This window comes from Ptychodera flava, chromosome 3 (assembly GCF_041260155.1).
Source record: "Ptychodera flava strain L36383 chromosome 3, AS_Pfla_20210202, whole genome shotgun sequence".
Lineage (NCBI taxonomy): Eukaryota > Metazoa > Hemichordata > Enteropneusta > Ptychoderidae > Ptychodera > Ptychodera flava.
The window spans coordinates 10,049,533-10,065,045 of record NC_091930.1 but is presented as its reverse complement, the minus strand read 5'-3'; the positions used below and the strand labels follow the sequence as shown (position 1 = coordinate 10,065,045).

The 15,513-nt window shown below is 39.1% G+C and overlaps 1 protein-coding gene across 1 annotated transcript in view; it reads right to left on the bottom strand.

Moving 5' to 3' along the window:
- Positions 1-3,160: 3,160 nt before the first annotated feature.
- Positions 3,161-15,513, bottom strand: part of LOC139129520 (endoglucanase A-like) — an 88,879-nt gene continuing 76,526 nt past the window's right edge. The window contains exons 3-11 of the mRNA XM_070695155.1: positions 14,170-14,328; positions 12,367-12,551; positions 9,917-10,076; positions 9,383-9,488; positions 7,058-7,220; positions 6,261-6,402; positions 5,398-5,563; positions 4,523-4,710; positions 3,161-3,416 (exon numbers count right to left, since the gene is read on the bottom strand). Coding sequence (XP_070551256.1) covers positions 3,376-3,416; positions 4,523-4,710; positions 5,398-5,563; positions 6,261-6,402; positions 7,058-7,220; positions 9,383-9,488; positions 9,917-10,076; positions 12,367-12,551; positions 14,170-14,293 — 1,275 coding nt within the window. The 5' untranslated portion in view covers positions 14,294-14,328 and the 3' untranslated portion in view covers positions 3,161-3,375. The remainder of the gene's footprint in view (positions 3,417-4,522; positions 4,711-5,397; positions 5,564-6,260; positions 6,403-7,057; positions 7,221-9,382; positions 9,489-9,916; positions 10,077-12,366; positions 12,552-14,169; positions 14,329-15,513) is intronic.

The following is a 15,513-nucleotide window of genomic DNA, read 5'->3' as shown; positions in this document are numbered from 1 at the left end:
TTATGTGTTTCAGTGTTTATGTGTATTCGTTTGTTTGTATTATAATAAAGTCGATGAAATGGTTTGCTTTCTGTCATCTTCCGTCCACGGGTGAAGGAACGGCGCTGCGTAGTATAGTGCCCTCAACGTTAAAATGTCGGTCGAAATATTTGCATCCCTATTACGACGAAACGGTAACGTGCATTGGCATGAAGGGGGCAGTTTCGGTATGGAGGGGAGTAAACTTCCTTTTTTTTGCAATATTGTTGTAATTGTGCCAGTGTTGTCTATAACGCATCAATTTTACTGCAAATACGGAAAGTTCACCACATGTCACGAACTTTTGGCCCGTGACTTTTGGTGACGTTGACAAAATTGAGCAGTCAAGAACGCCTAATTCAGATGAAGTTTTCACATCCTAAACCGTATACGATAACAAAAATTAGGAATGTAAGCCATTGTAGCTGGCCAATGTTTGTCTTCTTTGATTTTTAGTGATGAATAAGACCTTACCACTAGTAAATAAAAAATGCAGACACTGTGAAAACGTGGTTATGTAAATTTAATTGCCAAATTTCAATATTCAGGGAACTTGAACGTCAATATATTAAAATTGCTAGCATGAAATTCATTTATTTGGACACAGACCCAGAACACCTTCTCTAAATAAATCTTCATATTAAGAAATAAATCTACCACATTTATTTACAAATCGTACGCAAGATTACAAAATTCAACATTTTTTCAAATTCATATATTCACGTACCCAGTCTGTAATTATCATTCTCTATGCCATTGCTTCTTGCATTCTTTACGGGCTACAGGTATAAATATCATTGCTACTTTGTGCATTGGAAATGAACTGAGATATACATCGCCCCCTAACCCAAACATTAGTTTTTTGATGATCAAAGGCTAATTATAATGGTGATTCCTGTTTCAGTATCATGGTCTGTATCATTATACTTATATCATTATTAGACTGGGGTAGGAAGGACATGTCTGAATGGTACCGTATGGTTTCAGTGTCAAAAGATGCTTTTAATGATCACCGCTATGCTATGAAGATGATATCCAGATATTGATAAGGGCATTTTTATTACTTCAAAACTCATCAACAGACTTTGTGACAGTCAAATGTAAAGTTGTCAGTATATAGGCATATACAGACAGCAGGTCAGCTGTACTGTCAAAGAAAACATGATTGTTAAAGAAGTTATGAATAGTAGAATGTTTACAATTTCTACATGATGTCTCTGTTGCCTATATAGTATACCTCCATAAATGACCCTTAATACAGATATATTACGGTCATCCTTTGATTTACAATAGTAAAAGAATAATGATATAATTTAAGTATATCCCTCTAGGGTTTTTATCCAAAATGCTCTAGTAAGCTTATTTAAAAGGAAATTAAGGAAATTGTGTCCCCTTGCTGCAATGACGAGAAGAATTTGAAGTATTGTAGGGGCTTTGAAATACACAGAAACGCTCTGTTATATCGTGACCTGTTTTATCATTGGAAATGCACTGAGCGCACTGACCTGCCACAACTCAGTGCTCAGAATGATTCTAAAGAGATGATCACGTTCATCATCACAAAGTAACACAAAGTTGTCTTTAAATCTAGTCAAAGAATTACAGAAGTTAACTTGATGTCCTACGAATATATCATGGATTGCTAGTTTGTTGATAGAAGGAAGTGCTTTGAGGTGTCTTCACTGTGTTTACTTGTGAAAGTATGACAGTGATAACCGGTGAAAATACTGACTGAGGAAAGAAGTCAATATCGGCGCAGAACTACTATGCCAAACCCATCGACGGTATACCACGAGATTTGACCATTTCACGACATTATTTGCACAAGTGATAGTGAATGCATTTACGTGTATGGAGTGAAGTGGTCGAAATCGGGTGGTATACCCGTAACGTTGCCGAGGTGGTTTATATACTAGCAATTTTAAAGTCTGACATGAAGCATATATGCATTCACTATTGCTCGTGTTCTAACCGTACTATATCGCCAATATAGCACGATTATTTTCACGTCGTCTCGACCAATCGGATCGGTAGTATTTGCGTGATCAATATACTGGTATTATATAATAAATGGTATCTCGCTAAGATGCTATTTTTTCAGGTAGCAATAATTGTCCCAACAGAGCTTGATTTCAGTCAAATTAGTATTCTCCGTTGATAATGACTCATCTTCAGTTTATTTGCATACTGAACCAATACCGTAGTAAGAATGCACTTTACATTCTACTGATTAAAGGGAGGGTGTCGTCGTAACTGCGCTCACGGTCGTACGGGACCCATACAACTAATGTGAACACAGCATCCAAGGTACATTGGCGATTGACTAAAGTTACATTATGTTTGTTGTAATATACATCGTACAGATTTAAATGTTGCCGCTATTTTGATGTGATGCATTAAGATATCGTGCTGGAAATACATTGTAAACAAAAAAGTCTAATAGGCGCGGTTCTGACTACCCCCTCCCTTGAACGCGATCTTATTCAAATTCAATGTAGAGATAGGGGTGGGGATTTTACGCAATTATGCTGTGAACTTAAAATATTTATTTCCGCTGTTCTACGTACTGAAGGGAAGACTTCGGAAATAAAGACAACAGCACATTCGCGTAAAAGACCAACCCATCTCCACATTGGATTTTAATCATGTCGTGATCGATTAACACATTTTACTTCGTGACATGGAGCATAAGATAAATTGAAGTGTTTATGCCATGGGGAAAAAGTTTTCTAATCGATACGCTATAGCTGTCAACAAAGCTCTGTATGGCAATGCGGGCGCAATTTATTAAGAAGCAACGTATAACATGGTAATATTTCTACGTGAACAATTTTCTAGACAACAACACGCGTGACAATTCCTCTTTTTCTTACATGACAGCATAACAAACGTGACTCAAAATAACTCGCAGAAGATGAACATTATTACGGCCCAATAGGGTATTATTTTATCACAGAACGTATCAGCACAAGAACTGAATGAAGCATTTTGGTTTGTTAGATTTTTATTCGTGCATTGTTCAAAAAAATTGAAGTGCGATGGATTACAGCGCTAAAAAATAACGCAATAGCAACTAAACGATCGACTACGTCCGACAGTCGCCGTCTACTGTCATTCCACAGCGCCATCAAGCGACTGAAATGATAAATTTTAACACATCGTGAAGTAAGGTATCACACTCTTAATCTGGTTATATGCGTCTACACAATTTGTATAGAGCAGGAAGATAGACAACAACGGGTATTTTAAGCGAATATTATCAGTCTGAACGCGTGGTCCGACGTCAGTTAGGGTAAAATACGGTAATTAAAAACGAAAAGTTACAATTTATTCTTTCTTCTCAGCGAGCTAGTAGCCTTATGGAGTTCCATCGCTTTGCTTCCTGAAGTGTGACAAGCCTGTGAAAAAAGACATATTCAGAATCAATCCGTGAACCAAGAAATTACGTGTAATGGTTCCTAATCATTCGAACTCAGATGGCAACGAATCAACTACGGAGGCTTATATCGTGCGAAATAACATACATGTATTTTCAGTGAAGTGGCCGACAACCCACTAAGACGCTTAAATTAAAATACCGCTTGCTGCTAGATTTTCAGAGAAAACTAAGAAAACAAATAAAAATATTATTTTTCCAAAAGGAACCAAATAAACATTGAGCTTATGGTAATACATGTGTGTTTTTTATCTGTGTTTGTTTTTTTCCCCTGGCTGGCCGGTTCGTTGGTTTTTCAAAAATCCAAGGACGGCAAACAAAGGATTTTCTTTATATGACCTAATGATCAGACCACATGCTCAGGTATACACGGTATTAGATCAGCTATCAGACCCTTAATCGACAACGCGATGGTTTGCCTCGCCTATCGTTGTCTATCTAATCGACAAGACTCAGAAAAGCTATGTGTCAAAATGCTCCGCCTGTACGCTTCAAATACACAGTTGAGGGCGCATGTCACTGTAAAGAAGAGACAGCGAATGAGACGAAATGAGAGAACTTATTGAACAAAGTGTGTATAAACTAGAATAAATAGAATGCCCCTAGGAGACAGACATTTCGACTCTTAAACCGTTGCAATACTTTTCCCCTCAACCACTTTTTGGGGACCCATTTTGAAGCTCGTGGGACAAATACAATTTTCACCAGCTTACTACACTTTTGTGAAAATCGAAAGTTCGTGTCCCCAATCGAGATTACACATGGGTTGCAGCCATTTGGAATATTCCTATGCCGGGAATTTTGGGGTAATTTTTTCGATAGTACCAAAACTAGCAACGGTTGCTCCAATGTTGTATTCGGATTTTGAAATGCAACTGTTGTGGTTGCAAGTTTCTTTGAGGAAAGTTTGAGCAAACGTTGAAGTCTTTCAATTTCGAGGCGTGTATTACTTTAATTCAATTTATAGTACAAGTGACATGCCTCGATGACGTCACGCCAAATCAATATTACATAATCGTTCAAAATGCAATTTCGGATAGTGTTTAGCGAATACAATTCGCACTGTACCTGCAACCGCCCCTTGGAATGTCGCCACGTTAATACCAGCTTCATTCTGCATCCAGTTCCTTCGATGATCGAAATAACATTCCCTCTCGTCCGGTCCGCCTACCAACCCTCCGTACAACGTCTGTGGACTGGGGTCAGGCGAGTCACGTTCTTGCTTACCACACAGTGCGGGCAAATCGGGACAGGATCTTCGTTCGAGGAAAAAATCGAGACGAATAGTAACACTTTTGGTGTTTTACACACTTTACTTCAGTATTAATTGGAAGACATGGCGACCGTAATTACCAACGAAGCAAGCTTAAGAAATCGACAGCATTAGTGGATATATGTCAACAATGTATAGGTCGATGCCTTGATGGATGGAAAGACGGGCCGGATGCGATTGTTAGGTTGACAGAGAGAGAGAGAGAGAGAGAGAGAGAGAGAGAGAGAGAGAGAGAGAGAGAGAGAGAGAGAGAGAGAGAGAGAGAGAGAGAGACTGGTATAGGTGAATGGACTAACAGAAGGAAGTATATAGAAAGACAGACAGTCAGCTAGAATATAAGTTAGAGAGAATTTAGAGACAGACTGCGATAGACAATTTAAATAAAACTGTTTAAATTTTTAATGGTAAATTATTGTTAAACAGTGAAGCGACTATAGCTTATCGAGGTAACTTGTACGAAATTTCTTACATAAAAACGTACGATTTATAAGGATTTTGATGACATTTTACTATTGTAATTTTTTTCACATGGTTCCTCATTTTACATGCATTGCACGCTGCATTGTACGCTGATTCTTGAGTCGATATAAGCTTCATTACAATATTTGTTCGATATGAAAGTCTAATTCATTCAACACATTCAAGAATAAGCAAATATATTGGGACTTACGCGCCCCTGTGATGCGGACGGACGGGGGGATATCGTCCAAAGCCGGTCAGGTAGCTTCTACCACCATCTCCCAGTATGTAGTGGATTTGGCCACGTGCAAAGTCGAAGTACTCTTCGCTGTGAATTCCGTGTTTAGCGGCAATCAGAGCCAGGAAGCTGATGTCCGCTGGAATTGAAGGACCGAGTACATTTAAATGGTAGTGATGCAAGAACTATATATGCGTCATTGCTTTGTGCAAATGTGAAATTCAAGTTGAGTGTACTTATTTCAAAATATTATACGCTGTTTCCAACAAGGCATAATTAAGGTAGTATGAGCCTTGACACTGAAAGACATACTTATGCTCAAAATTTCCTCGAAGAAAGAATCCACTGTTTTCTTTTATAATCAGGAGTATAAATTAGGAATCACCGGGCACATTTTGGTACCAAATAAACCAAATCACACATCTTAATTTATTTTAAGAGTTTCCAAATGATAAGAAAAGTATTTTAACCTGTTCACCCCCAATTCCCTGTATACAGGTCCACAATCACCATTGATAACAATGGGTTTGGGCCAAACCATGGTGGTGAAAAGGTTAAATCTCTGAGAGGCCGAGTATCTGTCTAAGAGCGCCATCCGACCATCTTCCTCGTCGTTGGCGCAGTCATCGATTTCATCATCATCATCATCATCATGAACATCACTTGTAAAGTCAATATGTTTTCTTCGTCCTAATCATTATCGTTGTCGGCGCCGTCGACGTCGTCGTCGCCGTCATTGTTTTCATAATCATCATCATCTCCATCATCGTCGTCGTCATCGTCGTTACGGGCTAGTCGTCCTTGGTGGCTAAAACACGATAAGGAAATCAACATACCGGCTCTTTTCATTGGTCTGTTCCAAGTATACATTGCTAGCCCCTTCCTGGTGTAAGTACACCTATCTCGTTCCCATCGGGAAAGACCATCCACAAATGGTTCCAAGTATTGATCGTCGTTGGTGGTCAGGTACATCATTAACTACGGATAAAAATAAAAACATGATTGCATATGTACATTTCTTTGTGAAACTATCCAGTATATTTTGAAAATTTTTGACCAAAGGTTCGCTTATTGAATTTACTATTCCAAAATATTTCGAACTGATTTGACTCGGCGGGACCCTCTGCACTGTGATTTAAAGATATTCCCTCCAAGTTACCAGCTTTCCCCTCTCTCAATTCAGCTCCCTCCTCTCCAAGTTACAATTCCCCCCTCACAATTAAAGGTATACAGTAACCTGTTCCAGTATTCCCACAGCTACCGTGGAAAGAGAAAATCTAACCAATCACAGATGTTAAGCGGGTGGCCGCTTATTAAAAACAGCGCCCTCATATGAGCATTTTGTATACCAAGGAACGGACTGTATACCTTTAAACTCGCTGCCACAAAAGTCAATACTTGCCCTCTTATAATACGCAAAAGTCCTTTCCGAACCGAATCATTTTGCGTTATCTTTTCATAAACGTTGTACAGGCTTTCCACAGCGGTGTAAAATTTCTCTGCCCGCCAGTAATGATAATGCCCGCTAGAATCTACTTGCGAATACCTTTATACAAACATCTTTGTCGGTTTTCCCTTTGTATTTATTCCCTGCACAGGGCATATCACAAGCGCCCCCTACGATACCACTTACCTGGAGGGCGATTGTAACCCTATTTCTCGTGAACAGGGCGTCGGTCTTCTTCAGGTTAAACTCATCGAAAAATTCTTTGGCGTCGTCCAGGTAACTTGTCTCGTTGGTGGCAAGGTACATCCAGAGAGCGGCGTTTGTGAGTTCGTCTTCGTAATCCCCGCCCCTGAAGCGTAAATATCGTTGGGAAGATTGTGATTTAGGTGGGGTAAATGTAAGGCGTTCAATTGTTGAACGCAGTTTTATTTATTTATTTATTCATTCTGACATCCAACAGGCATAGCCCAATAACTGGATGCAAACAGAGAAAAATTAAAACATGAAAAAGACAAATTACAATATGCAGAAACTAATTTTTAAAAAAAGGCACTAAACAAGTAACAACAGAGACTGACAAACATCAAAAACTCTCGATAGTAAAATGACTATCAGCAAGAGATAATAAAACAGATGACACTTGGGTTTTAAAAGCACTAAGACTGGTAAAAAATCAATATCAAAACGATAGACACTATTTAAAAGTGACATTGCCCGAGACGAAAAACAATATTTAGACAGGTTAACGCGGTGATTTGGTATCCGGAAAAGGTCAGAAGACCTGAGACGCCTTGGGGGCACAAAGAAAGTGAAGGAGCTATTAATATCTGGACAATCGGTAATGAAATTGACACACTTGTGAATAAAACAAAGATCTAAAACTTGACGACGAATAAAAAGAGGCGAAAGTTTAAAATAAGAACATAATGTAAAATAATTATCAACATTGTACTCCATACCCTCCTTAAAACAAAGAAATTTAATAAATTTCTTCTGAACTCGTTCAATTTTGTCAATGTACGACTTCTGGTGTGGAGACCACACTACTGAACAATACTCAAGGATACTCCTAACAAGTGCAATGTAAATACTTTTGATGGCAGTGGTATTAGTGAAGTCACAGCAAGTCCGTTTAATAAAACCGACCAATTGATGTGCTCTTTTGATTGTGCAATTGATGTGATGTACAAAGCTTAGATTTTTGGAGAAATAAACACCAAGACGATCCTTGATGACATCAACACGCGTGATTGATTGCTTATAAAGCTTATAATTGGAATGAACCGGAATACGCTTGTTGGAGAATGAAATAACAAAACATTTTTAAGATTTAGTTTAACTTTCCATGCTTTGCACCAATTACCACAAGAGAGATATCTGATTGCAATAGTCTGCAATCCGATTCAGTTTTGATGATCCGAGAAAATTCGAATCGTCGGCATACAGAAACATGGTCGAATGATGGATAGACATGGGCAAGTCATTGATATATAAATAAATAAAAGCGGACCCAGTAGTGAGCCTTGAGGAACACCATAGGGAACACACATTTCCGCAGACTCGTGCCCACCGATGACAACCCTTTGTCTCCTACCCTCTAGGTACGAACAAAACCAAGAGAGTAGGTTTCCATGTATGCCGTAATAATTTAATTTGTGAACCAAAAGCTGATGATTAACTGAATCGAATGCTTTGAAAAATCGGTGTAAATGGTATCTACTTGAAGACCAGTGGAAACAGCCTCAGTAATAAACTTGTTGTATGACAGAAGATTAGTGGCTGTTGATCTGCGCGGAAGAAACCCATGCTGAGCACAAAAGGGCAACAGGCATTTATTTTTGCCGCGATATTTGTTACTAAATTAAATAAGTAGCTAAATAGTAAATGCTAAAAAGTACAATTAAGTACTGTATTGTCCGTTACAATGTTTAAACATAGACAGTAGAGAACTACTGCCTATGGTTTAAAGGAAATGCCGAGTAAAGTATATTGACAGACAGCTGAAGCTGTTGACCTTAGCATACATCACAACCCAGGAAAATATATGTGTATATAATAGTATGCATGCATGCATGCATGCATGCATGCATGTATGTATGTATGTATGTATGTATGTATGTATGTATGTATGTATGTATGTATGTATGTATGTATGTATGTATGTATGTATGTATGTATGTATGTATGTATGTATGTATGTATGTATGTATGTATGTATGTATGTATGTATGTATGTATGTATGTATGTATGTATGTATGTATGTATGTATGTATGTATGTATGTATGTATGTATGTATGTATGTATGTATGTATGCAGAAGTGTGGGTATATAGGTAGATACTACTACTATGTTAGTTAGGTAAGGAGGGAGGGAGAAAGGAAGGGAGGGAGGAAGGAAAGGAGGCAAACAAGTAGGCAGGCAGGTATGAGTAAATGTGTGTGCATGTGGATGTTTGCATACAAAGCAATCCTAGCTGTCTGAATGTTCACAAGTAATACATGGCACTTACTGAAATTCTAATTCGGGTATGTTGTCCTGACATGTTCCCCTGAACTGTTCGGCGAAGTCGTAGAGTTCTCTCGCGTGACGCAGTAATTCATTTGCATATAATCCATCTGTATGAATGAAAAAAGGGATATCGTTATCATTGGGACAGCTTGCCCCCTCTCTCCTCGTAAGGGATAGGGCATTACATTTTGTGGGCGATGGTTAAAACGGGATAAATATCAGCAGAAAAAAAGTACTATTTTTGATAGAAAAGCCGATTTCTTACAAATGTGTAAATTTAGGGGGAAATTATATATTGGGAGGTGGGGAGTAGCCGAGCCGAGTTTTGATCGCTGATGTCTCCACTAAGTGGGTGACACTGTCGGTCGTGAATTTCATCTGATCTAGAATTTAATGAATATATATACGGGCTGTGGAACAATCCAAACAATCAAACAATCCACGGCTAGCCACATCACAATTATTTTTATCTGTCACGTGTTCAAACCCCGCGTTTTTTTTTTCTATTCAACGATTCCACTCGACATATACTCACTAACGTCTTTGAAGACCAGGTATGACGCCGCGAGAGAGGCGACGCCGTTTCCCGCCACTTCAGTGGCAGGGTGGGTTTCATTTGAAGGGTAAGCTGGTCGATCCATCGTCATCTCTTCTGGTCTGCCCCAGTACTTGTGATCCAGTTTAGGGTCAGCCACCTGTTACGTTCAAAAGAAGGCAAATATCACCATGTTTTTCATTGTACCTCTATATTGATGGTGAAAAAATATAATTGGTAGGGCCGTTGAAACGAGGGTCGTCCTGACTGCGACTGGAACCATGTAACGGATGTCTTGGTATGCACAACATATCCCAACATCCCCTGTGCATATCTAGATTTCAAAAACAGCGGCCGGGCATATATAAACTGGCGACAGATACCGTAGCAGCTCAGTATAAACAAGGAGGACAACCAACTTTACTTCGCAACCTATTGCAGTTAAATTGGAAGGACACAAAACTGGTGAACTATAAACACGCTTGCATCAAATACTGAATTTTCTTCACATGAGCTAGACATTCATCGTCAATCTCTGTGATACGACGCACTGTTTATCAACGCCGCCGCAAGGGGGACAACCCCCTCTCTTTGAAACACCACTGCTGTATTGGCCATAAAGTATACTTGAAACACGAGCGAAATCTCCAGTTGTAGAGAAAACGAAGTTTTAACGTTTCGCACTAGAATATTATGTTGTTAAAGAAATCGCAATCATACCAATCCATACTCCGAAGACATTAGGTCAGAATTCGTAAGACAATAGTTGTAAACATAGACACAAAACAACACAAAACAGACAGTAAATAGACGGTACACAAACAAAGTCATATTCATGGAAGAAAGATATATGTTGTTAAAGTGTTAATAATTACTGTAGTAGAGCACCTCAGCAAAGGTTATACCTTTCTGTATTTGACCAGTTCACTCTGTATATGCACATTCGATCGCTCGTGCACATACAGTAATGTCGTGAACTGGTCAAGTTCTTATTGTATGCATGCTCGTTGACGGCTGATGTTTACTAGTTTGTCTCGCACCAAGGGCTCAATGTTGATATTAGGCGCACCACAAATATCATAAACAAAGTGAAATGGCCTTGGGATGGCATGACGTGTAGAAATACAGCGGCATCGTTTTATTCACAAGAGTTCAGCAACGCACGTTAGGCCTACAAGCACTGATTGAAGTAATCGCAAATTCGCAATGGACATGTTTATTAATAACATTCAGAGCAAACTCTGCAAGACATGATCACTATGGCTCGTATTAGCTTGATTCATACTGATATTGAAATCAAACATTCGCATATTGGTATTTTCACAACATTTATGTTTGCTATGGCGATAGCATTCCATTTTCGTCATCCATTAGTGATAAGGCAACCTAGTTTTACAATTTCGGAACAATGGTCCACAGTTTACAGAAATCGCCGACCAACAGGACCTCGAAATATTATGGCACCATTGTGTCGCAAAAACACACACAGATAACTATGTCACCGTGGTAAACCCTAGTGAAAATGGAACAGGTGTTCATATATGTCAACTTTTCAATAATGGATTATTTTGTGATCGATTATGTTTGTTCTGCGCAGCACAACACACACATTATAATAGTGACATTACTGACATACCTTTCGAGCCAAAACAATTTTGATATGCCTGTCTTCAGTCGTGTATTAAGGATTCGACGCGTGTTTACTTTATTTGGAATTTGGACAGCTCTGAAAAATATGACTTAGGCCTAGAATGTTATCGGAGCTTTACATCTTGTTTGAGTCAGATACACAAAACCTATATCGGTATATATATTTTTTCAGATTTACTCACTTGCTGGCAATTTTTGCTCGTCTTTTTCTTTGTAAGTTTACTTTGTTTGTGGTTTGTTTTTAATACAACTGAGGTATGAAGTCATATACAAGACTAGTCACGGCACCGATCAGTAACACTGAGATTTCATTTTGCTCACATTGTAGTCAAGTAGAAATATGTTTAAATCTCCTGACGGTAAAATAATTTAAGGCAAAATTTCAGGGCCGGTGTTCACGTCAGAGATGACGTCACATGCATCGTCGGATGCACACCTGGAACGGTAAACTCTAAAGTCGGCACGATAATATTAAACGATGTATAGGGGACATAATCGTCATGGAACTCAGTACTAACTAAGACATCTAGTGCAATTTACGAGGTGCAAAGTTGTATGCAAATGCGAACAAGTGTTGCGAAGCCAAATTAAGTCCCGACTTAAACACGCTGCGCATTGATATTTCGCTGTTATTTGACTTCTTTTCCCAGCCTTCGTTACACTCGCAACACTTCGATACCTAGCGAGAGGGGAGTCTATAAAAACTTTGCGCCTCGGATCTTTCAGTGTATAAACGAAGAGTGCAGAATTTTACGCATGCTTTCCAGAAGAATAAATAAGACATGTACTAAGAGACCTACGTGTACATAGAACTCGTTGGGTTTGGTGTGTAATTTCATGGTGTAGTTGTTTCCCCATACCAGCGTGTCATAGAAGACATCGACGAGGTCGGCCTCTTCGTATGCGTCTCTGAACTCCAAGAACGCCCAGGCCAGTTTCCACACCGTGGCGGTGTGCTTGAACGTGACCTTGATGTGATCTCCGGCTGTTGAGAGGGTGAATCGATGAACTGAATTATCATTGTGACGAGGGAGAGAAACGGTGGTTAACAATTATACGATTCAAAACTGATAACGATGAAGGGACCAATCATTATGACTTTGGAGGGGTAACCAAGGTGAGGTGCTTCTATCGGAGAAAGCTGCCCTTATATTAATCAATCCTGATTGACTGTAAAGCACGACTTAAGGTAGTATGCGCCTCAAATGAAGTGAAAGACAGACTTTTGCTAACATTTTCCTGAATGAAACTTTCAAGTATTCACTTACCTCGCAAAGTTTAGAACTAGCGAAATAAATGTGGTCTATACCAAACATTTCGCGATATTCGAAATTCAAAATGGCCGTCATTCCTGTGTTAACTGTAGGGGGTTAATTAAGTTTTGGATATTCGAAAAACTATCAGATGGTGAAAGAGTTTCTTTCTCCAAAATATTTAAAATGAGCCCCCATACGTGGTAAATCGGAAAAGAATTATATACATTATGGAATCCCACTATCCGTCCCCGAGGCGCTGTCTATACCTTAAGGTTCCACGACAAGAAATTGACCTTTTTTAAGCTACTATTTCTCTAGTGCTTTATAAGCTCAGAACACCCGTAAATTATATATTTTCGAAAAGCCGAGATATAAGGAAACATTTTGGTTACCATAGTATTACCATTGTTTTCATAACTATCACGTGACAGGCAATTTGCATAACCTTTCCAAAATCGGTTTTCCCTATGTTTTGTTTCAATGCTTTGAGATATATGGCTGAAATATGTGTGAGTGCAAGCTGTCCTAAGGATGTTCCAAAGTGTGTCTCAGAATTGTTTTAAATCATGTCAGAAAAAACTTTCAGAGCGGAGAACTTAACCCTATTCATTTCTTTAAAATTGTGATCCAAAAAAAACTAAGCAAGATAGAAAAAATCTGAGAAATATTTTGGAGAGGCGTCATGACAGCTTGCATTACAGTAAGTTTGAGTCTGATATTTTGAAGTATTGAGACAAAGGTTATGCAAATTACCTGTAACGTGATAGTTATGTAAGCAATGGTGACACTGTGGTTACCAAAATTTTCCCCTGTATCTAGCACTGTATAAATGAAGAGTGCAGAATGTATCGAGGCTTTCAGAAAATGTATAATTTACGGGGGTTTCGTGCTTATTAACCACCAGATAATTGTTAGATAAAAAGGTCAATTTCGTGTCTTGGAACCTCAAGGCACCTGTTTTCATGGAATCCATCATTACGTTCGATATAGCAGGTTGAAATACAATGAGAAATAACGATATACAATGGAAGATGGATTATGCTAAGATGTCAAACACTCAAACACTCTGACAAATAACCTGACACGTGATGTAACCGTGGCCTTTCGATCATGCACATACGTAGTGCCGCAGAGACAGACAGACAGACAGACAGACAGACAGACAGACAGACAGATAGACAGACAGACAGATACATACAGATAGACAGACAGACGGCTGGACACACAGAGAGTGACACGCAGGGAGTTCAGCATGGAGAGGAATATGATCAACATCAGTCTTGAACGAGGTTAAGGATACATTGAGTAATAAGTGGAAAGGATGAAAGAAATTCCAGGAATACTCACCGTCATACAATCCACCTGTGAAATCCTCACCATGGTAACCCGTGTCCATCAAGACAGAGTCTCCTCGCCATGGAATTCTGTTACCAGAAGGCAAAAGTCCTGACCGCTGTGTCTCGTAGAACATGATGGTCTTGGAGATGACGTCATCATAGTCGTATTCTTTGACATTGAAACGAGAACAGAGAGATCAGAATACACGAATTAATGCCGGTAGACATCTAGAACCGGATAATCTGCATTTGTTGTCAAATAAAGGATCGGTGAAATACTGATTTTAAAGCAACTATAGAGTCCAAATATACAGGGGGGGAATCACAAGGAACATTTGTTGTGGGCACAGTCCCCCTTCACCCCTGGTCTTGAAACGCCCCTGGTTTCCTAGTGACTGAGCTTGATATGGATGTAAACATGTGATGTACACGTCATTTTACCGATTGCATTACAACTTCTTAATGTTTTCTGTACTGTTGATTTAAAAATTGCAACACAAGACGCCAGTTTACTTCCAAGAGACTTCAAACTATAAATTTATTCACGTTTTATGCGTGATTCAGCACTTACACGTGACAAGTATATGAGGAACAGAATGTTGAGGTCTTCCAACAAGGGCTGCAAAATCAATCAGAAAATGGCACTGCTTAAATGTTTTTCTCCCCTTTAAAAGCTGATTTTTTGACTTGACACATAAAAGCATACTCCTTTACATATTTAAAACGATGAATCGCCGATTTCCTTGTGCATCAGTTGGAAATAACCCGTAGGCCGTTTGGTACAGTAACATACCTACTTCGATACGATTTTCGGAAATAGAGTGGATAACTTTCGAAGGAAACATGTATTGCAGTCAATATAATAAGAGGTATTTCATATCTACATGTAGCTAATGATGTATCTCACCACGAAAGATGAAAAATATTTGAAGCCGTTCGTGGACGGTCTTGCTCGATGGGGTTCAAGTAAGTGTAGGTACACGCGGAAGGGCCTTGCGATGTATACTCGGAATCGGCCAATGAAAAGAGCAGGTATATTGTCTTTCTTGTCGTAGTTTGACTGTAAAGGACGACTGTCACATGGTGACGGCGACGACGACATCGATAATGACTGTGACAGCATTTATAACGATGATATTTATAACGATGACGATCAAAAACCTCTCTGAAAATACGGTGAGGATAAAAAGGACGGAAACTTGACCATCTGTATGTCAAAGTATGTAGCAAAATTTCGACGAGATATGCACTGAATGGGACAAAAGCTTGTCATTTGCATGTTAGGAAATACGAAGAAAAACTTGTGTCCTCGTTTGTTGTAAGTGAAACATCGTCAACGAGGGCGATTGTGGCA